Source organism: Corylus avellana, chromosome 6 (assembly GCF_965113065.1).
Source record: "Corylus avellana chromosome 6, dhCorAvel1.hap1.2, whole genome shotgun sequence".
NCBI classification, from domain to species: Eukaryota; Viridiplantae; Streptophyta; class Magnoliopsida; order Fagales; family Betulaceae; genus Corylus; species Corylus avellana.
The window spans coordinates 309407-336080 of NC_142495.1; the positions used below are offsets into that span (position 1 = coordinate 309407).

Genomic DNA, 26674 nt, shown 5'->3' on the forward strand with positions numbered 1-26674 from the left:
ACTCAAGGTGCAAAATTAGAACACTATATCCATCACAAATCATACTTGTACTCACCAAGCCGAAAGATATGGAGAAGTCTTCACTCAAACTGGCTTTCTTGGTTGCGCTCTTGGTCATTGCCTCTAGTAAGAAATTCTCATTTCTTTCAATTGTTTTATTGTTCACCATTAATTGGATTCATATATTTCACAGCATAAAATATGTGAGAAGAAATAAACTAATTGTTGAAGTATAACTAAAATTGTCTGTTTCTTAATTCCCAAATGTGGTGGCTGCAGGTTTTCAATACAAAGCAGATGCAAGGAATGTTGTAGTAATTCACTGCACACCTGAGCTAAGATGCCTTAACCCATGCGAGTGCAAACTTGGCCATTGTGTGTGTCACCCTCCAAATGAAGATTCGGTTGCAAAAGCCTTCATCAATCACTTACAGATGCAAGAACAAATTTCACATTGAATTACAAGACAACAGAAGTAAACCTTTTTTTCTAAGGAAAAAAAAAAACTTGATTCATAGAGCATTGTACTTCTCGGGGAGTCATGTTACTTACCCTAAGTGGAATAAAATGAATAACACATATCCTGAAGTTTTAATTTAACTCTTCATATTATTACTATTATTCCTACTTTATCAATTAATGGAAACACTATTTGACAATGAACCATCTTTAACATATCAAAGATGATAAATTCTTTTGTGATTTTAAGGTTTGGTCCTATGAACAGGACTTGGGACAGGAGCTTGATGTTTGGGTCTTTATTGGACAAGTTTTAGCTTAAAACCCAAGTTTCGCCCTGCCTGCCACCACCTTTCAAAACTGTAATCATGGCTTGAAAATTCCATTTCATGAAGACATGCATTTTGAATGAACATATGGCATCTGGCTCTGCCCATGACCAGCTGATGAGAATCTTCTATTTTGTTATTTATGATTGCATGGTATGGGAGCTTGATCTTGTTTTCGGTCGCGATCTAAAATCCCTATGGTTCTGTTTGCTAATGGTTTTTGAAGAGTAATGAAGAACAATACACGAGTTACACCAGACTCCTAACGCTTAGCAGAAAGAAGTGGCGGTGAAAGCAAAGTGTCAACAGGATATTTCCTGAAAATTCAATAATTGCTTCACATATTATACAGAAATATGCATAAATGACTAAGTAAAACTTATTTTTTGTTTTCAAAGTTAGAAAGAAGCTAATCACCTTGACTCAAAACAACAATGATAGTACCACTAGAAAATACAGATTGCCAGTGTCTCCCAATTAGAGAAATTCATAACTAGTAATCAAGTCATACACACAATGCGTTGAAAACATTTGTTAGTTTCAACTGGAATATACGACACATTGTAGCATCTTCACAACATTTTTAAAACTTAAATAATGACAAGTGATGCTTTAAGGGGAACATGAAGGAGAAAAAAAATAAAAGAGAATCTCTTTCTACAAAACTGTTGTTTCTAACAGCAGTTACCAGTGCTATTAGAAAGTTTTAGATTATCTTGACCCCAAAACCAAAGCCCTAAAACTATTCGACATGTTTCTAGAAAGAAATTACGACTCTTACCCTTTAAACAATATTGGGCGCGTTTTCAGAAGCAACACAAGTTGTTTATGTCTCTGTGTATGTGTGTTTGAGTGCGTGTAGTTACCATAACCCTTTGAACATCCACACCTTATTAGCTTCACCAATAAAACAGGTATTATATCTTATTTCACAAAGTGATCTTAATAGTGAGATAGCCCGAAATCACAACACAAGCAAGATGCAAGCATAAATGCTAATGCTACTCTAACCTGTATGCTCCTTGGAGAAAAACCTTCAATCATTTCCTTCTGAGCAGGGATTCTGAGTGCACTGCATGTACATCTCATCCACTTTCCCGCAGAAAATCTTTTACTAATGTCATTTCTAGCTTTAGGTGGAACGTTTTTGCAACAGTTCAAACAGGGAGCATGTGAAAAATGCACAAACATGGAGTATTCAGCATTGCGCTTCCACACTTGAGAGTTATTTCTCTGACAATTAATCAAAGAATTATGCCCAGGAGGAATTATTGGTTCCAAGCTGAGCACCCATATTTAACAAATGATTGCATGTCTACATGGAAGAGATTCACAAAAAGGCCCCAAAGAAGTACATGACAAAACAAAGTCAATTAGTCATTGTGTAAAAGAACAATCATAATACAAGAGAAGTCAATTGTTAAGAAAGGAAAAAGGACAATTACATCAAGTCACGCAAATTAACTATCGCATACAATTTATTAATCATCTCAGAAACGCTATGATGATAAAAGAAAAAACTGCGCAAAGAAGCTAGAGGGTTGTATTAGCCATACATGCCTTATAGTTGTACATCAGAGTTTTTCAGTCAACCTGACCATAAAGGAATTAACTGCAGCTGCATCCAAGACTATCCATGAAGACTCGAACAACTCATGGAAAAATTCTGCTCCAATCTCCTCGGCTGCATTTCTGAATGCAATTCCAAATGCATTTCCTTGAACTGCCCCAAGTCGAGGCTTCCCACAAACTCCTACGATCAATACCTTGTTTGGCTCTTGAGATAAGCAAGCACAGAGCAAAGGCTTCATTCTTGCTCCCTTCTCTCGCAAGGCATCCATCAGAAAATAACAAAACTTAGTCAACGCCTGTGGGTAACCCAGAACCTTTGTGTCCACCGAGTCTTCAAGCTTTACCCACCGGAATTTCCTTCCACTTCTTATACAACCGCTCTTAGTTATCGCAGTGCTTCCTTGCCTAAGAATTGCCCTTTGTACCTTGATTGCATTATGCATTCCAGCTTTCAGCTTATCAAGATTGCTCGAGGACAGTGCATCATAAGCTACGCCAAACTGCTTGGAAGCACAAGAGCCGTCCGATGTCACAAATGATTCAAGCAGTGCAGTAACACCATACACCACATCCGCTGCTGACACCCTTGAGCGATAACCATGTAGCCGCAAGAAACTCCTGTAGTAGAAATCAGTAAGCCCATACTCGGGTAAAAACCGTTCAAACTCATCTTTCATCTTCCGCTTTACTTCAAGGTTCATGTACTGAAACTTCTGCTGGCAATCCACAAGTGCAAATCCCATCCGGGCTAGAAGAAGCTTGAGCTTTTTCATCCCATTGTCACTCCATGTTTTCAATTTAGTCGCAATATACGAAGAACACAACATTGAATCAAATAAATTCCACTCCTGTAAGAGCATTAGCCTTGGTTCATCTTCATATGCAATTCTAGATGCATTGGGTGCTCGAATCTTTGTCCCGTCTTTGAGAGTCACCGAAGTTACTGCTTCCAAATTCCCCGAGCTGTTGATATGCTGTTCAAGCTCCATGACCCCAGCTTGGTACCTCTCATCAGTTAGCCTCTCATGAACAAACTGATCCGTCAATGAAACGCAAGCCAACCAAAGCAGCTCATTTGTGTTCTTCCTCAAAGAATGCGACAAATCATACATCAAACACCCGGACGGCTTCCCATGGAAAGTACCCATATGATAATACTCCCTCTTCAATTTCCTGAAAACTTGAACTGGGTCATCCTTATTTTCTTCCGAAACCCTCCTCCTCTTTCTCGATCCGCCCCCATCCTCCTCTTCCTCACTCTCACTCTCGTCTTCACTATCAGATTCCTCATCAACCTCATCATCACTATTCAAATCACTCACATTCGCCAAAGCCGAAACATCAAAATCGTACGCCAAATCAGTCTGTTGTTCATCGTCCTGCGTGTAAAGCACAACCACCCTATCGTTCTGCTCACTCAAATTGTGCAAATGAATGGGCCGATGACTATCAACCACAAAAACACGAGCCGCCGGGCCTAAATTCAGGACCTTTCTTAAGTCCCTATGGCACCCCCAATTTATCAAAAGAATGGAAATGGGCTCATCGGACGAGCACAAACTGGGCCCCGCGTAGTTGTGAATTTCCTGAAACGACGAGACCGGATAGCAAGCGTATCGAACGGAATCAGATTCGAGGACATGGAAAATGATCTTGAGGGCACAGAGTGAGTCCACATCAGAGGTGGACGGGAATACGAGCAGAGGAGAGCAAGACGAAGCAATCGCCGATTCGCGGAGCTTCGCATAAAACGACTCGACCCTTTGCTCCCTCACCATAATATCACTCACTTGGGCATGCGGATTTCAACCAAAATGGATTTTTTTTTTTTTTCTCTTTATGAATGAAACAAAACCCTAAATCAGCCCACGAAATTAAGGATAAAAAGAATATTTTCGTAAAGAACCATCGGAAATCTAAGAAACAAACGAGGATTTCAATAAAATTACGAGATTTTATACGATTTTGACCGGTGATAAGCTAGTTAGCAATTGGTTGATTCCAATTCGGTGCCAGAAACAAAGAGAAGGAGAATTCTAGAGAGAGAGAGAAAGAGAGAGAGGAAGGAAAAGAATTACAACGAAAGGAAAGGCAAGTGGCGGAAAATGAAAAAGGAAATTTGGAGTTTGAAGTACCTGAGATTTGTACGAATCCGAAGGAAATTGGAGTTCCTCTCGGTGTTCAGCTCCAGACAACCAGATCTGAGAGAGAGAGAGAGAGAGAGAGAGAGAGAGAGCGGGGGGGGGGGCTTTTTTTTTTGAAGATTTCAGTTTGAATTCTGCATAAGTTTGTAATGCTTTCTGTGAAAAATTGAATTTTTGAACGAGCGCCAAATTTTTGGCGCTAGATTCGGTATTGCGTGGTTTCAAGAGAAGTAATAAAATGCGGACTCCCTCCGCCTGAGCTCTCTCTTGCGGTATGACATGCTACGGTGTATTCTATTTCAACGGGCAGGATTTCTCCTTCTCTTATCTGGCTTTTGGAATTATTGGGCCTGTTTGATTGGGTTGAGGGCCTAAAAATACTTTTAATACTTAAAAATTTTGTTTGAAAAAAAAATACTTAATTTGATAAAAAAAATTAAAAGTACTTTTAAGATTAGAAAAGCTTAAAAAAAAAAAAAAAAAAAAAATTCTTTTGTAAAAACTTAAAAATAAAGCTTTTATCTAAAAGTTCTTTTTGATTTAAATTTTTTTTTTCTCAAACAAACGCGTAATACTTTAGTCATCATTTTATCACATTGGTCAACTCAGTGTTTTAATGGATAAAACTTTGTCCAAATTTTATTCAAAGGCATCAAATGTTTTCTATTATAAAACAGTAAAAATGATTTCAATTGAAAACAATTTTCATAATTTAACTCGTACGGAAACTCAACGATAGTGCCCACGAATGACGGGAAACGACCAACAGCCTTCAGACAACCAACAACTTCCGTTGTACTCCGGTGGTGGTCTTGGCGAATTATAATAACAACAGATAATAAATTATGAGAGGTAATACATGTGACAATGAAAAGCTCAAACTCGAAAAAACAATTTACGATTTGATTACAATTTTTAGTCGTACCATACACTATAAAATAAAATTAAAAAATGATATGATCTAATACCTTATTGACCCACCAAATAAATTATGTGATCTAATACTGTAACAAAATGGAGAGTCAAAGAAAATTTCTTCAACCTTATTATATAGAGTACTTAAAAAAGCAATAAACGATGAAGATGTCGTTGAAGAAATAATAGTTCGTACTTAAAACCTTGCATTGCATATGTCGAAGAAACAGATTATTGGGCACACAGTTTAGTCATTATGGATGACAAAGCAAACAAATTTAAAGATTCAACCATAAGTAACTTGATGATGTTGTTACTAAAACCCTAATTAATTAGACACACAAGGCATATCAAATTAGAGAGGCTAAAGATTTGCTTGAAAACATGGAGGCATAAAAAAAGAAAAAAAAAAAAGAAAAGTGATTTGACCTACATTTGTAAAAAAAAATATAGAGAATTTATCGTTAGCAATTATAAATAAAGTTTCATTTAATAAAAAAAATAATTGCGTTATGAATTATAACTTTTATCTATTTATTTATTTTATTTTATTTTTTTGCTTTTTTTAAAGCCAAAAAAAAAAAAAAAAAAAAGTCAAACAACATTATTATTATTATTTTTTTCTTTTAAGTTTTTCACCAAATAGATGAATTTTTGCTTGATATAGTTTTTCATGTGCTAAAAATACTTTTTAAGTTCCTTAACGCAATCTTAAACATATTCTTAAAGTCTTAATTATTAGCAAAGCTAAGTAATAAACAAAACTAATTATAGTTTTCTTTAAAGTTGTATTTATAAGAATTTGTAGTATGTATATAAAATGCGATTGTCATCATACAGGGCATAGTGGCTAGATCTATGATGGGTTGTGTGTGTGTCTATATATATATATTTTACATAAAATGCATGGAATCAAGGACAAGTTCAAAGTCACCGGCTCACCGAAATATACCGGGAATAGAATTAAAGAATCTCTGTATCTGGTATTTTCCATGCAAATACAATTTAAGCAAAACTGAACAGAAACAGTACATCTCCTTAAAGCAGCTTAAGGTAAGAAGAAGAACAAAAGAAGGAAAGCTTGCCATAAAATTTTATGTTTTATTAATACAGAGTAGCGCACACAGTCACACAGACAAAATGACCGCACTTCAAAGAAGAAACTCAGCTTGGAGAGAGCATTCAAAGGTATTTACAGCAAATTCAAACACATCATTTTCTGCCCCATGGAAAGCAGCAGCTCTGGGAAATTGAACAAGAGAATAGAAAAAACAAAATATCAGTTTCCCGAAAATCAAAGGCATGAGAACATGCACTGTTTACGCAAAACAGGAGTTGATGAGTGATAACAAACCTTAGCACTGTCATCAGGATTTTGCCTCCTCCTAGCGTTATTGTAAGATATCTCATTTGGCCCTGGTATCCTTTCCACCCCAGTCTGCCGCTCCTCCCGCACTTTCTCAAAAATGTGAGTAAAACCCTCAGCTGATGCAGGGTTGTTCTCGTCCCACGCGCCAAATTTTGGAACAGCAGTACCTTTCTCGGGCTGCCAGGTAAGAATCCAAATAGTCAGGAACAAGTTTTAACCAAATACTGAATCCTGTAATCAAAGGAAGACTAAAGTAACAAAAGATTGCATGAAACTAAATTTCCAGTCCCTACCAGAGTGGGAACCATTACCTGATAATTTGACAAAAAAGGAAGTACATCATGGGTTGTTTCAATATCCAGATAACAAAACTAGCAAGATTCACGTGCCCCTTTTTTTTCTTTTTCTTTTTTCTTTTTCTTTTTTTTAATCACATTTTAAGAAAAAAAGTTTTTCCTATAGATCAAGAAAGCAGAAAATTAGATAATTTAGGGAGTAAGCTAATTTTAAACACAACTTATTTCATGAGAAAATGACTACCCATGACATTAAACTACTATAGGATCTACTTGCTGATCTACCATTGCTTTCTTTCTTTTATTTCAGCCACCACACAAATGCTCAAACACACATTTCAAAGTCTATGCTATTTATGGCAGTACTTATAGGAGAAGAGGATTACCATTTCGTCGCTTCGAGTCTCTGGTCTCATTCGGGATCTTCCAGGAGTACCATGGGCACTTTCATATGAAGCCTTTCCTTCAAAAGAGTGTGAATTGACCCCACCATCTCTTGTGGGGACCTTTGCCTGACGATGGAGGGGCGAACGCTCAACACTTTGCTCGGATCCAGTACTAAACCTTGCAGGTCTTCTATGGGTTTCACCAGAACTTACCCCACGGCCTCCATGACGTTGATTTACCGCTTCACTGTTATCTCTGCCACCCAAATTGTCAGTAAACTGCTTGAGGTCACCATCTTCCCTGCTCCTTTGCTGTTCATGTGATGATCTTCCTGGTTTTTGTCTTCTTGGTTCCTCTGGTTCAGCTATAGCTCCGGAAGTAGGACCTTGAGCTGAAGATGAATTATCAGAAAATAGATCAGGATTCTCCTCAGGGTCATTTGGATTTATCATCTTGCCCCCACCTCGACCTTTACGAGCCTTATCAAAATAGACTGTGTAAGGAACATTATCTCCGCTTTCCCAATTGCCGAACTGTGGTACGTGTGAATGTTGCTGCCACATTGAAAAGATTTTATTATATTTACCAGTACATCAACTATAAGACTATCCCATTATATCATCTGTCAACACATTTCATTTTCATCTACCAGTATCACATTCAAAAAGCAGCCAAATATGATATGTCTCTTTGAACCCTCTTTTAAAAGAAGGGCTATGGATTGTGCAAGTCATAGCTGCCAAGCAAGCAACAGAAACAAGAATCGTGACAAGCACAAATATTCCAAACGCCTTTGCAAAACAGTAAAATGGATGGGCACACAAAACCTATACATGTAATGACAAAAACAATGCACATACATAGGTTTATGCGTGTGTATGGCTATGTATGTATGCTGTGAAGCACAACACGGACACAAAACAGACACAACACAATGTGGTCACTACAACATCAAAAATCCTAAAAACTATGAAACAAAATGGTGGAGACGTGGGAGAATATAAATACATTTCAATTTTTTTTTAATAAATATGATATCAGGCTATGCGATATGTATGCATCTTGGTTAATCATTTCTCCATAACTTATGTAGATTAGTTAATATTCAATACAAAATAAAGGTATGATGAATCAAAAATATAAAAACAAAGTTCACTTATGAACCATTACTTAAGTTGCTTAATTAATTTTTGAAGTGTATTCAGACCATGTTTAAGGCTTGCTTATTGTGTGCAAATCATTTTCATTTTCAACTTCAAATTTATTTTTATATCCTACTTGTGTCTAAGAAGTTTGGCAAGTGTCAAACACAATACATTTTGGAAACAGGACAAGCCACATCCATGAAATGTCCATACACATGTCTAAAATCCCACGCCCAATTGATGTTTCTACCATTATTTATGACAACATTGGCAACGACATTATCACAAATAGAATGATGCTTCTAAGCAATCAAAGGCCTTTCATGCATTATCAAATTGTGTCTGTAGAAAAGACGCATCTTGTTGACCGTTTAGTAGCTAAGTAAGATTTTTTTAAAAAACAGACCTCAATCACAAGACGACAGCCAGTCTACTTGCATAGCAATAAGTATTCATTATCTCATTGGACATTGAGAACGGACTATTTTAAATAATACTTTTATGCTTTGGTGGACATTGGATGCTTATGATAGACTGAATATGCATTTGACCTGCAAATTACATTGTTAACTTGATGATAAAATGAAACCAACTGCCTGATGCCATATAGTTGTTGACAAGTTTTACACATGTATTACATCCATAGGTATGTGAAATACATATCTAGACAACTTACAATCACTTGATTTCGGCCCCTAGAAAAAAGGTAAAAACATAAGTGTTCCACATACTTGTATCATCTATGGGCAAAATGGAAAAGATAGAAAGGAATACAGACACACGCACATGCAGGATAGTATGCAGATTGACCCTCAAACAATGAGATTCACGTAATAAATAAAATATTACCACCTGCATACTAGGAGAGTGTTACAAGTTTTCAAGTGTCATGCTAAAAGAACCACATGGGGGCAAAATGAGAATGATCATGAACAAAAGTGACAGATCCTTGAACTTCTTGTAGTTGTACCTCAAGATCCTTGCAACATATACATCATTTGCTTCAACTATTGAACAAGGACTTTTACTTCATGTATTATGCATAAATAAACTATATACCATGAATCATAGGAGCATGCACATATTCAAACAGATTAACCATATTTTACAACCATATACTACTGATTGATGCGCTTTGCCTTGGAAACATAGGACAAATGGAGTTAAGACTGCAGGTTAGGATGAAAATAGCTGAATACAAGGAATATAACTTCCTATGATCAACTAGATAAGAAGTACAGCAATATTTATCTACATTTTACCATAAATCTTGAAAATAAGACCATTATATAAAAACCTCAAACAAAAATATCCCACACCAAAAACACATTTGGACACCCACAATATAATGTCAAACAAATGCAGCCCAAATTGCATAATAATTCAACCTGAGCTTCAATTTCCAAGTATTAAACAGCAACAACTACAAATGTGATTGATAACACATCCAAGTAAATCAACTAGGCTGCTTGCACTGATATACAGGAAGAATGAGCAAAAGCAACCTTTCAGAAAACAACTCAGCAAGCCCATCAAGCAAAACAATAAAATTCAGAGGAGTGCTAAATGTCACCCTCAAGTCCTCCTTGTATTCTCCCAAAACTGATGTGACTTTTAAAATTACTATTTGATCAAACTTCAATAGTAATTTATCGTAAATCCAATGGTAATTTTAAGAGACATATCAATTTTGGGAGGACACGAGGGAGACATGGGTCTTCTTTTAGCATTACTCCAAAATTCAAGGCAACCAAACAGGCAGTTGTATCTTTATTTTCTGTGTTTTTCTAATCTTAATTCGAACACGGTCATAATTCAACCAAGAGCCCAAACCTTTTTCTGACAAAAGAGAAAAAAAATTCAAAATTTTAACTTTTCAGTACCCACATCTATAGCTGAATTGTTATTATGACATTTGACAAAGCAGCAATGATTATTATCTTTTTGATCCATTCTTTCCAAACAATTTGAAACCAAAAAACACAAAAGCATGACAAAGACAGATCAACAGAATTCCCAATTCTGTTAATACTACTACATCATTAACAAAATCATACGAATCCCAGAATCTCTAAACAAAATAACACAAACCCAGAAGGAGTCTATTTTTGAAATCTAAATAAACAATCACAGTTCCCATTTCCACACAATATCAACATCCGAAAACAGAAAAGAATTACAAATGCTCAATTGGGTTGCTAATTAGGAAAAGGTGGGAACCGATAACAAATTACAATCCTAAACCTCGTATTATTAACGCCTGAAAAGAACATGAAAAAACACTATTCAATTAGGCCCCATAGGACATAATGCAAAAGATGCAAACTTTCGAGGTCTTTTCCTTTCTTCCAGTTCTCCCAGCAAGTTGCAACCAAGCAGAAAGCCATACATTCAAAGCAAAAAAGAGAATTGACATTAAAAGAACAAAAACAAAAACAAAAAGCTTACAGCCATCGCTTTATCCACCGAATTTGGAACTGAAAAGCGGAATTCTCCAAGAACTTTTAACTGTTCGGACCAAACCCACCACAAATATTCAGGCAACCCAAGCTCCTACACAAAGAGACCCAGCAAGAGAGAGAAACAGAGGGCGAGACGTAGAGGGAGAAGAAGGGCTTTAAAGAGAAGTTAATCAACCATTGACCGGCGCCACCGGTAATGTTTGACCATTCTCATACGCTTCTCTCTGTAAAATGTCTCTCTTTCTCCGCAGTTTCAAACGTCTCTCTCATCAATCAACTCCGTACCAATTTGTTACGTGAATTGCTATTGCTAGATAACATTTTACTGCTTCCAAGAGCACTCCAGCGTTGACTATACAATAAAATGATCAAGACTGGCGTGGAAGAAACGAAGCTAGATGTGGCAATCAGATTTCCCTCTTCTTCTTTTTTTTTTTTGTATTTTCTATTTTATGTTCGTTGAAATGCTCCGTCTGAAGTTAAGTGGCCGTTTGGGGTTGGCTGAGAGCCTGAGAGCTCTGAGTTAACGCCGTCACTGTTAATGGCGGCTGACTTGTAAAGCTGTGTCTGTGTTCTTGTATTTAAAGTGACGCCTCTCGTTGTCTGCTTCGGTGGAAACATTTCTGTCCACACTGCTACTGTTGGCCTTTCATTATAATAAATGTGGGTTTTCTTTTCTTTTTATTTTTCTCTGCAAACCAAAAAACAGTAAGAGCTGTGGAAATTTACAATCTTTCTCTCAAATTTTAGATTGTGAATTGTGATAATGTTTATCACATTATAACATTAGTCTTTTGTTTTTTGTTTTTATCCTTTTTTTTTACTAAGAATATTTTTATCATTTAGAAATATTAATAATTTTTATATTAAGAATGTTTTTTCTTTTTTTAAAGATAAATCTTATGTTCCTTGTCCGCCAAAACTGACTAGAGCTTCTTCCACAGATCACATGACCACTTGCTATGCAATATTTCCATATCTCATCGAAAGTTCTTCAACGAAAAGTCAATGCAATGTTGCGGTACCTGGCTTTTGCCGAGAAACCGTGCGCCTTTTCTAAAACTTGGAACCGGGAGTCCAATTATTATTATTTTTTTAAAAAATAAATAAATAGGAGTTTAATTTTAATGTAGCTTTTGTTGCCCTGGAAATTTAGCTTCCATAATTAATAAAAGAATAAGATTAATTCCTGTTTTATGTTTTTAAACTCAATTTGTTTGGCATTGGCAAGGTTACAAGTTGTTCAACAACGTACTGGGCCAATAAATAATACATGTTGAAGTTCAGGACTTAAAAAAAAAAAGAAAAAGAAAGAAAGAAAGAAAGTAGGTTAATATAATTTAAACGTATAAAATTAGCATCTAAAATGCAAATTAAAAAGTATATATTGTGCGTATAAGATGCACCAAAGTCAATATCAAAGAAGAGATGGGAGCCAAATTGAAATATTGACCTACAAGTTAATTGACAATTGAGCTGTCAATATCCCTCCCATGCCTTATTTGACCGTCTTATGTCGTGTAGTCGTAACTCATTAATTCATGTCTTCTTTTTTCTTGGTTGATAACAAGAAGGAAAAAGGGGGAATAAGGAGGGTCAATATCCCTGCATGCAAGACCATCTTTCAAATGTTCAGCTAATGATTTCATATCTGCAATTCAAACTCAATCTTACTATTTTTATAAAATTTTATCAGTATATTCAACATGCTTGTGTTGATCGATGATTTGCAGGTGTTTCAGTTATTATTGATGGTTGTGATGTTGCTCTTTGGGTTAAAAAAAATAAAGAATAAGAACAAAAAAATATTTAAACGGATAATTTGAATCTTGGATATTAGTTAAAAGGACATGAATTTCCTACTATTTGTGTCTCCCTCAAATATATGAGAATCACATGTCTTTTTACTAATTTTATTAAACTCGTGTTAATTTTAAAAATTGAGTTGTAAAAAAATTCTCTAATTTTATTTATTAAAAAATTATATTTTTGGCTAAAACAAAAAATTGAATATTTTTTATTTTTTAGTTGTAATTGAAATTAAATTTGAATAATTTTTTTTGTTTGAGTATTTTATGCATTGAGATTGCATTACCAAAGGAATATGAACTTTGGTTAAGAAATTTAGATAATTCATTATAAATGCTCTTACACGTGCGCCAACAGCAGCCGTCGATCTTCCCAACTCTCTTAGGTGACTGAAACCCTTTCTCCTCTCATTCAGTCAGTGCCCCGAAAACACGCACACACATTATAGAAGAGGAACTTGCTAAAACCCTCTCGTCTCCAACGGCTGGTCTCCGAACTCCAATTGGATCTGTCAGTATTCCCACTCTCTCTTTTCTATTTTCCATTGATGATTGCTTCTTTATTCTAACGAAGGCTTTGATTTCTTTACTGTTTTCTTAGATCATGTGATTGTAATTTTCTATAAATAATGATTAGTGGGTTGAGGCTGTTTTTCTCGGTGATGAATAAAAAGTGATGACGAGTCCGATCTTTCTTATTCCATTCGTTTGTGACGACATATCGAGGCATTTGTCTGAGAGAGAACTCCGAACCCTTTTCATTCTCGTACTCTTTTTGTGTTTTTTTAATGTTGGGTTTTAGTTTCTCAGCAAATCTGGTTTCTGTTTTGATTAATATGTGATTTTGTCAGGCATAATGATGAGAGATTAAAAATGCGCGTCGATCTTTTGATTTCAGGTTCGGTGGAAAAAAGCTCTTTGGTTTAGGGTTCTGCACATCTTCGACTCCAACTCTGCGTAACAAGTAAAAACATCGAATTCTGCAGCCATGGCAAGCACCAAAGTTCAAAGGATAATGACCCAACCCATCGTAAGCTCACTCGCTCACTTTCCTTTTCAATAATTTTCTAGCGTTTGCTTGCACTTCTGTGTTCACTGACTTTTTTTATTTGGTTTCTTGGGGTTTGATGCGGCGCCAGAACCTGATTTTCAGGTTCCTTCAGAGTGTAAGTCCTAAATTTTGTTCACTCTGATTGATTTTGCTTTCTGGGCTTGCTTCGATTTGGTTTTTCCTTAATGTTTTTGGTTTGGAATTGGTACAGAAAGCTCGCATTCAGATATGGCTTTTTGAGCAGCGAGACCTGCGGATTGAGGGCCGAATCATTGTAAGTTTTATGTTTAAGATTACGTGTTTGTCTTGAAAGCTTAATGTTTGAGATTACGTTGGTTTTGGATTGTTCTGTGATTAGTATTAGGTATAAGGTTCTCTCGGCATTCAGGGGTTATCTATTCATAAAGTGGTTGATGATTTCAGTTTCATTTTATACTGTGGCAGTTGAGATTTAGGATTCTTTGGGTGTTAGAATGATGATATGCTAATATAAAATCTTTAGGAAAATTAAATTTGTGAGTAGATTGGACAACAAGTATCTACTGCCTGTTTTTCTTCTAGTGGAAAAATACTGCCCTTGAGTTTGGGGTGGCTGAAATTTAGTGGAATGGGATCAGTATATATATATATAAGGAAACAGGAACAATATGTTCACATCTAGAATGTTTTGCTATAATAGATTGCTCAAGTTCCATGATTTATACATTCAATGGAGGTGGGAATTGTAGGCAATATCTAGAATGTGTTTAAGAATTGTTATGATGGTAGCTGGATTTGTCAGGTTTGGGGTTGGGTAGCGCCAGTTTGGTTTATGCTTTAGTGATTTACTAGAACAAGAATGATTAATTATGTCTTATTTTACAAGGGTTAGCTCATAATTTTTTGAATTCTTTGGGATGTACGTAGGGTCTACTATTTTCACGCTGAAATTTTTTAAGGAGTCTAACCTTGTTTTCCCAGATGAGCATTTCCTCCTAGAATAAACCTTGAAGAAGAAAAATTGAAAGCTGCTGATCTGGGATTACTAGGGCCTCTTTTTTTGCTTTGTTTTTTTTTTTTTTTTTATAAGTAATTCTTTGGCCCCAAGGGAGGGGAAGGGGAGGCTGTGTGTCTTCAGAAATGTTTTCAGAGAACAAAAGAAAGAAAAAAAGCTTGCTGTTTGTTAATGTGTTTGGGGAAATTTTTGTGTTTCTGGTTTGAAAAGGTTTTGACATGACACAAAGGTGAAAACTGTTTTTAGAAGTGTTTTTTGGTAGGGTATGCCATTGAAAAAATGTTTTCTATACTGTACATCTGCTTATTTGAGAAACCCAAACAGATGTATACCTTATTTGGAAAAAATATAGATATATTTTTGAAAAGAATGTCAAACTTGTCTGAGAGGTAATATTGTCAAACTTCCTACTATAGAATTCTGGAATCTTTGGTAAACTTGTAGTTTGTGTTTTGTGCTCATCTGGGACTCTGACTTGTTGTTTTAGTTATTAGGATTGCTCGCGATGTAGTTTGTCCAATCTTGGTTATTGAATCAAATTCGATGGCCTGGATTGTGTCACCTTGTCGTGCATAGAGTTGTACGTCGCAACTTAAAAGAATCTGTCAAATAGTTTACTGACGTGGTGTAACAATGGGGCATGGAAACACATAATAACTTTTGAATGGAAATTGAAAAGGAAAGTCTTAACTTTGAATTTTGGTTCAGAGGTTGTGATCAGCCTAATTTGTTGGAGTTCTACTAGGAACACCACCATTGGGTGGTGATCCTACTTATCAAGTATACACTTTTTGTAGGATGTATATTGAGACAGCTTGAGGTTAAAATAAGCTACATGTAGCCTGTGAAATGATGTGGGTAAGATCTCTTTCGCAAGAGATGAGCCTTGTTATGCTCGGCCGATAACTAGGCCTGGTTTGTGAATCCTTCGGGGGGGTTTCGAATTCCTACCCAAGGGTGGTCGAAATCGAGAAAGCATTTCTGACCCCTAGTTGAATTTCATGGATTTCCATGTGAAGTCAGAAATCTTGGGTGGACCTCTAAGCAAGGAAGCGTTAGATATGTTGTGGGAAGCAATAGGGGGTGCATGGAGCTCACATGCATTGGATGTGGCATGTGAGTTGCACATAGGGTGGAAGGCGGTTAGGGGGTTGGAGCAAAGGCCGAAGAAGGCAATGGAGGGTGCGTGGTTGGAGGTGGCGGTAGGAGGGCGGCATATTTGGCTTCCAAAACAAAGAAAAAAGGAAAGGAGTTGAGCAAAGAGGATTTGAGGAAGGCGAGGTGGGGGAGAGAGCAAGGGTCTGCGAGAGAGTGTGGTGAACTGGAAATTTAGGAGTGGAGCAGTAGAATTGGATATTGCTGTGAATTCGGTGAAGGAAGAGGAGGAATCAAAGGAGCGTTGGACTACAATGAGGGGAAATGTGTAGAGAAAGGCTCTCAGCACAAAGGGAGTGACATGCAACTGGCGACAACAAGAAGTGAGAGAGTATGAGAGAAGGTTTGGGTTTCCAATGCGGTGTTCGGGTTCTACAGTGTGGGGGGTGTGGAAACACATTAGGAGTGATAGAGGAATTTTTTCAAATTTGTGAGATATGTGGTGGGAGATTACTTAAGATTCGGTTCTGTCATGATGTCTAGTGTGGAGATCAGATTCTGAAGGAAGCTTTTCTGGTGTTATATAGTATTTGCTTGTTTTTAAGGAGGCCTCCTTGACAGACCATATGCTGGTTGCAAATGACACCTGTCTTTGGAATATCTCCTTCATCTGATTCGTGCATGATTGGGAGATAGAGATGGCCATCTTTTTCTTCAATCTTCAAGTTGAATTGAGGCGACATGGATAGGGTCTACTGGCTAAAAGGAGAACATTCGAGGTCAGCTCTTTCTATCATGCGATTAGCCCCCTGCTGATGCTGACGAGAGTGGCTTTCTTTGTCTGGACAACAATGTTTGGGAGGATTCTGACCTTAGATAATCTAAAAAAAAGGCACTGATGCAGGAGAATTAGCACTTAAGTTGTTGGATACCGAAGTAATGGCTCTGGAATATATTGACAAATTTTCACTTATGCCTCTTCTTTTTAAAAAATATTTTCACTCCGTAGCATGATGACTCTGCCATAGATGTAAGCTAATACTTGAACTCACATTCTGTCTCCCTTGCTTTCTAGGGATGATACACGTAATAAATAGAAGTGTCAGCATTGCTTGCACCCTTCTTAATTGTAAGGAAATAAATATAAATTTGTTCTTGTGTTTATTGTTGTGTCCTACAGGGCTTTGATGAGTACATGAATTTGGTTCTGGATGACGCTGAAGAAGTCCACATCAAGAAGAAGAGCAGAAAAACTTTAGGTATGTTCACTATCTCACTTTTTTTCTTTACGTTCTCCTAAATGTGCATGGTTTGAAGTGTTTCATCTGTGTTGTTCAGGGCGGATTCTTCTTAAGGGAGACAACATAACTCTGATGATGAGCACGTAAGTTAAACTTGAACTACCCCCATTCTCTCTCTCTCTCACTCGTCTTTAATGATTTTTCTTTCAAATTACAGGGGAAAATGACGATGATTCCAGCAATTATGTATATTGGCATTGTGTTGCCTTTTGAATTTATATGGAGGTCAATCATCTTTTATTTTACTGTAATGTCAGATAGGTAAGGACATCATGATGTATGGTTAGTCAACTTATGAGAATTTTAGGCAGATGCACGATGAGTATACTTTTTAGTCAGTACTGACAAGTTACTTGCCAAGAAATATTAATTTTGAAGACCATTTATGCTGTCAAATGGCCAAGAACCGAGATAAGCTGTGTGTTTGGCGTATTCAAAATGTTTTAAATTGACTGGTCTCAAATTCTCTTCCATAGTTACTTCCAGTAGTAACTCGGAAAGGAAAACAAATGTGACCATGGCTCCGAGGGTTGGTGCAAATTCCTTGATTTGCTGCTCACATTCTTTAACACAATATAAATACAATTGTGCCTATAATTGCTCTCTTCAATTTTAAAACAAAGGGCTTTTCCGCTTGAGTAGAAAAAATAGAAAGTGCTTTTTGGCCTTTGGATCTTGCAATAATCTCTTCTAAGTTCACCACTCACTTGATAGAATAATAAAAAAAATAAGGTAGGCAACTTTTATTCGTGAAGATATTTGTTACAAAAATATTAGAATTTGTTAAAAAAAAAAATTTATAAGCATGAAAATAAAAATATTAAGAATATAATTTTGTTATTCTTTAAAAAATAAGACATTTTCAAAGAAAAGAAAGAGGAGTTTTGAAAAATTTTAAGAAGTGTTTTAAGTTTTGAAAAAAAAAAAAAAAAAGGATAAAAATTAAGAATTGATTTTGGTAAATGCCAGGCCACATTTTTGGTAATAATAATAATAATTAGGCCACATTTAAAAATTTGTTTGATTAACTGGTATTTAGAAAAAATAAAATAAAATTCAGGAATTGAGGAGTCATAGGAAATTTTGAGGAGTTTACCAAACGGCCCTCGAAACTCTCCAGTTGGTTATTGAATTTGAGACGAGCTTGGTTAAGATTTTTTGTCGACGTCAAAGCCACCTCCACTCCCATGTTAAAAGCACAGTATTGTATCTCGGTTTGTCGACACAAGTACACAACAACAATGATCTCCCCCACCAGCAAACTGCAAAGTCCCTACAAACACCCTCTTATGATGCACCGCCACACACATGATAACATCCGGGCTCTCCGCCCCTAATGCCTTATGCCTTCCAGTTCCAGGCTTCCCCTTCTGTGCCTCTTAAACTAATTGCTTTTTTCATTTTTCTTAATTTTTTTTTTTTTTTTTTTACTTTTTTCTTTTCGCCCCTATTACTTTTTGGCCTAGAAAAAGCAAACACAATTGCATATGTAATTACACCCCCCACTAATCCCCAAAACCAAATTACCCCATTAATTTTCTGAAAAAAAAAAAAAAGCCATTAGAAAAAGAGTTTTCTTTTTCTTAGTATGGCTAAACGCCCAGATCTGTGTCCTCAAATCCTCATTGTTTGAGGATAAAGCTAGGTTTTGTGAGGTGGGTCTCCTTTCATTCTATTGAAACTCTAAAAACGCCAAGGCTTTGCATTAGTGGTTAATTTTTCTTTTTCTTTTTGGTTGACAGCAGATGTGATTCGGGTGTTCTTCTTTTTGCAATAGAAATAACAAACAGGTCTCTGCAAGGAAGCTTCTTCCCTTCTATTTATGGGATGAATCTATGAATCTATGGATTTGACGCCTCATTTGAAGATTAATTGGCATTAAGGAAAACTCAAGGCTTTTCCAAAATTGCAACAAGCTGTGCATTACTTCGTTGAAGCAGAGAAATGATTCAATTGTTGTTCTTGGTTTTGTTTGCTGAGGGCGTTGTGGCATTCCTTCTATTGATCAAGATTGGGCCACTCAGAGAGCTCGTGTTAAAAAGTTTGGATCAGCTGAAAATGGGTAAAGGTCCTGCTACAATGAAAACCATAGCTGGTACCATGTCGGTGATTCTCCTATCAAGCCTTATGAGCATTGTTAAGATCCAGAACAAGGGTGCAAAGCTTGGCACCATGTCACCCATGGATCAAGTTTTATGGAGGACCCATTTGCTTGAGGCTTCACTCATGGGTATGTTTCTTCTCTTTTTCTTTTTTGAGTTTTTTTTTTTTATTTTTGGTTTTTTTTTCTTCTTCTTTAATTTCTTGTTTCTCGATTGCACTATGTAGAATTTAATCTAGTTTCTTTATTTAATAAATTTTTTTAATGTTGCTCAGTAATAGGGTTTTTAGATGGAGGAGACTGAGGTTTCAATCTTTTTTTTAATAAAAATTCATCTAAACTAAAATGAGTACATAAGGAGGGGGTGAGACTCTTAACAAACACTAAAAAGTGTCAGGCACGTCGGTAGTCCAGCCAAGGAGACATGAAACAGGCAGAGATGACTTAACGGAGGAGGTACCTGTAAGGAGTACTCTGATGCCTAAGTCAGTAGGAGATTCTTGAAAGGAATGGAAAGCAAGAAAGTAAGGAAGGGCTTAGAAATTAACCTACGACGGTGGACTCCTATTTATAGGGGAGGAGTTATAGTAACCTGGGCTACGTGATACCATTTGGTTGGGGAACATCCTCTTAGTAGGGACTGTCTTGTTTGGGCGTTTGACACCTTGTCTATATGGATTGTCTTACCTGGGTGTCTGACATCTTGCTAATACTGATTGTCCAAGATGAACATTTGATATCTTGTAAATACGAACTGTCCTGCCTGAGCATGTGGCAGACGCGGTTGTTGTGGCTCGGGTAGTGGCTGGAAAATATTCACCTTCACATGCAGTTGTCAGGATAGTCCTACTGTTTGTCACAATAGTGATGTGGCAGGGGTACAAGTTTTTCGTAATACACCTGACGGGAAGGGGGCTGACGGTCTGTGACCCCCCGGGGGAGAGAGGGCCACCTGATGACATTAGTCCTCATTTACTGATAGACGTAGCTTAGCCTGAGGGGTAAATGAGCCTCGTTGGGCTCGAGAGCCAAATGTATCTAACGTGGACCGAGAAAGGGGCCATTGGTATTTTTGAAGCAACCCAAAGGATGAGTTGGTTAGAGAGTTACTTGTAGCGGCAGTAAAGGAGCTTACATGTCAAAGCGGAGAAGATCATTTTGAGGTCAACTGGACTAAAGGTGTTGAAGAGGATCTTCACTTTGATGTTTGATGAGAGTGGTGCCCACTAGTTGTTGCGTGGTGCATCTGATCTTGCAATCTCCATAGGCAAAAAGGAGGATTCATGCTATGGAGAGGTAGAGAAGAAGGTGGAGGAGAGAGGGGATGTATATGAGAGCAAAACATTCTACCTCTCTGGTGGGAAAACGCGTGGGATGAACACTCCGTGGGAGGAGGGCGTGAGGGATAGAGAAGGGGTCGATGGTGGCAATGGGGGGTGCATGGGTGGAGTGTGTAGATTTGGCTTCGCAAAATGGAAAAAAAGGGAAAGCAAAGAAATAGAAGGGGAGGGAGAGAGGAAGCGAAAATTGGACCATCCAAGTGGGCGGCTGATGAGAGCCACACACGGCGGTGTAATAGTAATAGTTGAATTTGTTTTTTAGAGTTTCTGATTTTCTTTTGGATAAGGGGAAAATGTTACATAGGAGAGTCTTTTTCATTCTTGATCCGAATGGAAGAAATAATGGGAGACCAATTGGAAATGCACAAGGTGGGTTTCTTATGTAATTTGATTGATGAATTATATTGAAATGGTGAGATGTAGATCAAATTGTAATCTTGTTGATGTAATTGGGATGAAATGAGATGTGAATTAGAGAATTTGATAATTAGATGAATGAATTAGGCGAGGAAATTGGCTTGTTTCGAGGCATTCTACCTCCAAGAAAATAGAGATTAGAATTCCAAGATAATACATTCTGCCTGATTTCATTAATTTTCCTCAATGTATTTATGCATGTAACTGAGTTACAACAAAGCCAAACACGCTAAAAGAATTACAAAGTAAATTGCCCATTAAAATTGAGCAATTACAAAGCAAGCCCACTAATCCTACTAAACTGATCACACGACCCAAATAACCCCCTAGATCTGTTACAAACCGGAAGTCACGTAAGATGCATGTGCGGTGAGTGGAGGGTGTGGGGTACAAAGAAGGGACTGATGGTGGTGGTGGGTGGAAGGTGGTAGATCTAACTTCCAAAAAGGGAAAGGAAAAGAAAAATAAAGGAGAAAGACAAGGGGAGGGAGGAGGCAAAAAAATCTACCATTCGAGTGGCGCATGAGATCCACTTGTGACGGGACATGTAGGATGCACATGTGGTTGGTGGAGGGTGTGAGGGACGATGGTGGCAGTGGGTGGAGACAGAGGGTGCAAGGTAGATCTAACTTCTAAAAATGGGTAAAAAGGGAAAGAAGAAGGAAAAGGGAGAAAGGGGGGAAGGGGAGGGAGGAGGTGGGATGTGGGATGTGGAGGGAGGTGAGAGAGAGGAGGGTCCCGCCTCCTCCCTTGAACCATTCACAGGGGAGTGGAGGATTCACTAGGAGAAAGGGGGAATCTATACTAAGAGAGATCGAAGAGCTTCTCTCTCTTGAAAATAGTGAGAGAAGCGGTTGACTGAGGTTTACTAATGGATAGAAAAGTAATGATAGCATGAAGAAAAGTACCCCTCACCCAGGTCCCTTTTTAAAATGAGGCATTTGAATTTCATTTTATTTTCAGATTATGCCTCCCAATTGTTACTGAATTAGTGATCTAGGAAAAGTATATAAAATGTTTAAACTATTTTGATAAAATGGTTGAAATATGATGAGAGCACAGCTCTGTGACAAATCTGATGTGGGCTGAGATAATGAGGAATGACATGAAATTTTAACATTAATGTGGCCCCAGATGGAATAGACTTGGCAAAACATATAGGTACCATTGACCCAAGATACCCGTGCCCCTTTAAACTGGAGGAGGTGGTGTTTTGCAGAAAGCTGAGATAAGCATAATCCTTAACCTTCTGATTGAGGACATTTGTCCTGTGTGTAGTTTTATTTATATCTAAATTGCATCTAAAATACTAAGCAAACATGATATAACCTAGAACTATTTATTTTAGTAGTGTATGCCATGCTAAATTACAGGTTCTTGTTCACTCAATAGCATCAAGACTTATTTTCTTAAGAGAGAAAAAGAAAGAAGTCCTCCACCCCAACGAAAAAAAGAAACTTGTAAAGGTTTGGGGAAGTTATGTCCCAATTACACATCTAGAATTGTAACAGTGACTTGTCCAATGCTTTTGCTGCTGAGTGTTCTTGCAGAAGAAATATAGTTTGTCTGTGTAGTTTTGAATAGCCTTACCTAAATCGTGTAAATTGTTCATGTGTTATCCCTTTATCACATCGTGGTTTTGCCCCTCATGAATGTATCACAAAGGTTTTGAATGCTTTTTTTGGAAAATACGTGGTTTGATGACTATACAAATATATTGATAGATTGTTTGGTTGTGAGAGTATTATGCGGCTTGAGATTGGCTGAAAAGAATGGTCTGTTTCACCTGGTTCTTTCAATTGATGTGGTATGGTAAAAGCATAAGCATTTAGTTTTCAGTTTGGTTATGCGGTTCACTGTGCTGAAAATTTCTCGACAAAGTTAATGTTCAAATAATCTTTACTTTTGGTAGGATTGAGAATAGAAAAGAAACGAAGAAATGATGAAGTATGGCAATAATTGTTGTCACATCAGATATCAAAGTCTTTTATTGTGATTAAAAATGATAGTAGCAATAATTTCATTTTGTGAAGGGACTGGAGCTCTGTAACATGATTTGTTTGAAATTAGGTATATTGCCTTCCTTTGTCCAAGTTATTTTCTAGTTGAATTCTTTAACCAAATTCAACCCATAAAGTCTGTAATTCATTGTTAAAATTAGTGTATTTTACCAAAATTCAGACACTTTTCATTCTTAGACTAGCATTTATAGGAGCAAATACAATGTTGTTCTAGATTTAGGACACCTCACACTAGGACACTGATGCAGACCAGTTTCAAAATGGCTTCATGCAATCCAGCAAATTGATAATCATGAAACCAAGCAGACCAGTTGGAGTGAAACTGTCATATCTTTTGATTCCGATATCAGACGAATGCAACATTGGTGGCATTAGAAAGATGATTCAAAGGGCTGAAATTTCTAATTTAAATATTTAATGATCTCAAATATATGTATAGTGAAAAAGTAGGAGCTCGTTGGGACTTTTTGATTGATATTCTGATATTATGTAAGCTAGATAAGGAGGTGCTAGTCTCGCTACTCACGTGAGGACTTAAATCAGGTGTCCACCTATACGAGGATATGCTTATATAGGCGACATATTGAATGTTGGTGGCTTCTGTTCATGCTAACTATTGGTTGGTTTTATGAAACTACCAGTTTCAGTGAAGTGACTTTATCTACTGCTTACTTTTTCACTTGATGATTGGCCTCCTCAAGTTACATGAGGTTTAAATACCTTTTGCTTATCTTGGTTGAATGATGCAGAATACTTTATCCCTAGACTAAAGTGAACGAATAATGCAGCTTCATTACATCTTTTAATGTAATTTCTTAAGAGTAGTAAATTTTGGATAGAAGGCACTGCTCATAATTTTGAGTGCTGTTCTCCAATTTGAGCTTCTCTGGTAGTGTCCACTTAGCTATTAGAGAGTGGCACATCATGTTTCGGAGCACTCTGCTCTTAGTTTACCAAAATATTGCAAACATTTAGGTTGAGGTTTTCCTTCATCAACTAACAAGCAATGCTTATCTTATATTGATGTGGTGCATTTTGATTGTTGGCCAGGCAATGGAGATATCTGAACCAGCAGCTAATTATATAGTCTGCGTTAATTTTATTTACAAATAAGTTTCTGCCTTTGTATTCTGAAAGCCTGAACTTGATTTTGCAGGATTTACCCTATTTCTTGGATTCATTATCGACCGTTTGCACCATTATCTACAAAAGCTTATTGGGTTGAGAAGTAGTGTGGGAGCTTCAAAAGAGGAAGTTGAAAGGCTTCAGAAAGAAAAGACGCAGCTGAAAGAAAAAGAGGAGAAGGCTTCCAAGGAGTTAAAGCTGCTGCAAGAAGAAATTGGGACTCTATCGGAGAATTTGAAAAAGCTGAAGAAAGAATCTGAAGAGAAAGATAAGAGGGTTGAAACTGCTGAAAGCCACGTTGCTGCCCTTCAAAAACAAGCTGCAGATCTACTTCTTGAATATGACCGTCTATTAGAAGACAACCAAAATCTTCAGGTTCAAGCTTCGGGATATAGGGGTTAATGTTGAAAGAAAGACTCCGGGGAATCAAGTTTTGGGAGTTAATTTTGGTCATTGGTGATGTTGATGATACGTCTCCATACTGCAAGGAAAGAAACCGTCTTTGTTTGGGCCTTCCAGCGGAAAAGTGGATGGGATAGACTTTTCTCTTGGGGCCGCCGGCCAATACCAATGAAATTTTTGTAACTTTGTTTAAAATTTTGGTTAGTCCACCTCGATGTTGTTGTAGTTGATACCAACTATTCTTCCATTTCTGTTTTCTGGAATAGATATATTGTAACTCAATTTAGATTATTAATGAAAATCTGATCTCGGGGCCATCTGCTATATATACAGACAACTTGTGTATCCCTTTGGCCTTGGAAATTTGGAATGTGGTATTCATCACCCTCCTCTCTTGAACACTTTGTTCATTGTAGAGATGTGCTACGAACATTGCCCAAGCAGGAAAGTCGTTGCATGTTGGGGGTCATGAAGTTCCTCTTCTGTTCGTATCAAGTAGGGCTCCTCTGTTCTGTTTAATTAGCTCGTTGATGCCTTAAATCGTTCGAGCTGTCATCATTTATTGTGATTAATCAAGGATCACCCATTCTTTAGTCTTAACATATTTTTAACTGAAAGTCTTTTAAGTTGCACTGGAATATCTGCATCTGGGAGAAAGTCATTGACCATCGTCAAGGGCTGGTTAATGTCCGGACAAAATAACATGCGTGTGTGTGTTATTATTTCGACATGCACCCATCTGCATCTATTAATATTGATATCCATTCCAATTTCCAAGTGCTTTGGTGCAGGTATCTATGCCACATATACATATATATGTGCCTCAACTGAAACTTAGAAAGCTTTAAATCTTCCGGGGCTGTTCATGGCAGCCGTGCCTTGTACTTCACCCAATATAGGTAGCTCTTTATGCCTGCCTTTATAGATTTTCTTTTGAACTTTATAGCTCTTCGTTGTACTTGCTTCGGACTTGTTGTGAAAACCGAATCTCCTTGATATTGGCTATTTTTCAGGTGGGTCTTGAACTTTTATAAAGACGATGGCATTGTCCTATATAATTTATGTATAAAGCTTCCTTCCTTCTGCAAACTATGGTAGAAGCTAATAATGTTTCACTTTTTCTTATCATAGCTAATCCCTTAATCCCTCCTCCTCCTTGTACTTCATCCTGCATGCTGCCGGCCAGATTTTTATTAAAACAAATGAAATCTTTAATTACTTAATAAGTTGATTAGTGGCTTCTAATTTGAAATATTTTTCTAAAAGTTGTATCATGTTCTGTTTATTGGAATTTGGGAAATCCATGTTAAAGCTAGGAAGATAAAGAAATATACTTACAGAAAGTTGATCAAATTAGAGAATAAATTTGGATTTTTTATTGTAGTTTCTTGGAAGTTTCTGCAGAAGGCCAAATGCAACACGCAATCGGGAAAGTTCAAACGTGACCACCTTGAGGCTTGAGGCTTGAGGCTTGAGTTCTGTATGTCATCTACGTACGTAGTTCTAAAAGGCAATCATGGAGAGATTACCGACCCCGCGCCTAGCTTGAGGGGTCCTCCCGAAAAGTTTGTAGTTTATTTCACAATTCCAATCCCAAAAAGTATCACCCAAGCTACAGTTTTCAGTTTTCATTCTCATATATATATATATATATATATACCAAAATTAAATTATATTTGTTATTTTTTAGTGGCTCATTCAGTAATGGCAATCAAACCATGCATGCATGGTGAAAAAAAATTAAAAAAAAAAAAAAAAAGGGAAGCCGGGTAGTGAGAGATCAACGTCTTCTTTACTCAAAATTTTTACACATCAATCTTTATTTTTAATAACTCAGTAATTACAATATTTATTAAGTTTTTTAACATTTAATTTAAAAACAATAATTGAAATTTGAACAAATTTGCTGTAATTTTTTATTTTATTATTATTATTTTTGGC

At 36.9% G+C, this 26674-nt stretch overlaps 4 protein-coding genes and 1 non-coding gene across 9 annotated transcripts; 3 read left to right on the forward strand and 2 right to left on the reverse strand.

The window, feature by feature from the left end:
- Positions 1-2202: 2202 nt before the first annotated feature.
- CDC45 (cell division cycle 45) lies at positions 2203-4585 on the reverse strand. Its single transcript, XM_059601871.2, has one exon. The coding sequence runs from the start codon at positions 4136-4138 to the stop codon at positions 2363-2365; it is 1776 nt and encodes a 591-aa protein (XP_059457854.2). The 5' UTR covers positions 4139-4585; the 3' UTR covers positions 2203-2362.
- A 1772-nt stretch (positions 4586-6357) lies between these two features.
- RIN4 (RPM1 interacting protein 4) lies at positions 6358-11319 on the reverse strand. Of its 2 annotated transcripts, XM_059602884.2 has the most exons (4): positions 11065-11319; positions 7471-8025; positions 6774-6965; positions 6358-6661 (listed from the first exon to the last, which is right to left on the reverse strand). In XM_059602884.2, exons 1-4 carry the CDS (start codon positions 11068-11070, stop codon positions 6632-6634), a joined length of 783 nt encoding a protein of 260 aa, XP_059458867.2. In that variant the 5' UTR covers positions 11071-11319; the 3' UTR covers positions 6358-6631. The 2 variants fall into 2 exon arrangements, with proteins under 2 accessions (XP_059458867.2, XP_088373972.1); XM_088517846.1 differs by lacking the exon at positions 11065-11319 and having other exon boundaries at positions 7471-8034.
- A 1966-nt stretch (positions 11320-13285) lies between these two features.
- On the forward strand, positions 13286-17709 carry LOC132188773 (uncharacterized). Of its 2 annotated transcripts, XM_059603310.2 has the most exons (7): positions 13288-13397; positions 13785-13916; positions 14026-14052; positions 14149-14211; positions 17207-17285; positions 17365-17410; positions 17485-17709. In XM_059603310.2, exons 2-7 carry the CDS (start codon positions 13875-13877, stop codon positions 17492-17494), a joined length of 267 nt encoding a protein of 88 aa, XP_059459293.1. In that variant the 5' UTR covers positions 13288-13397; positions 13785-13874; the 3' UTR covers positions 17495-17709. The 2 variants fall into 2 exon arrangements, with proteins under 2 accessions (XP_088374002.1, XP_059459293.1); XM_088517876.1 differs by lacking the exon at positions 17485-17709 and having other exon boundaries at positions 13286-13397; positions 17365-17414.
- LOC132188915 (small nucleolar RNA SNOR75) lies at positions 13541-13629 on the forward strand. The gene has a single exon (XR_009440974.2). It is a non-coding gene; the product is annotated as a small nucleolar RNA SNOR75 (small nucleolar RNA).
- A 1041-nt stretch (positions 17710-18750) lies between the features above and the next one.
- Positions 18751-25059, forward strand: LOC132187389 (uncharacterized). Of its 3 annotated transcripts, none has more exons than XM_059601686.2 (3): positions 18751-18982; positions 19070-19557; positions 24363-25059. In XM_059601686.2, exons 2-3 carry the CDS (start codon positions 19272-19274, stop codon positions 24731-24733), a joined length of 657 nt encoding a protein of 218 aa, XP_059457669.1. In that variant the 5' UTR covers positions 18751-18982; positions 19070-19271; the 3' UTR covers positions 24734-25059. The 3 variants fall into 3 exon arrangements, with proteins under 3 accessions (XP_059457669.1, XP_059457667.1, XP_059457670.1); XM_059601684.2 differs by having other exon boundaries at positions 19073-19557; XM_059601687.2 differs by having other exon boundaries at positions 19105-19557.
- Positions 25060-26674: the final 1615 nt, after the last annotated feature.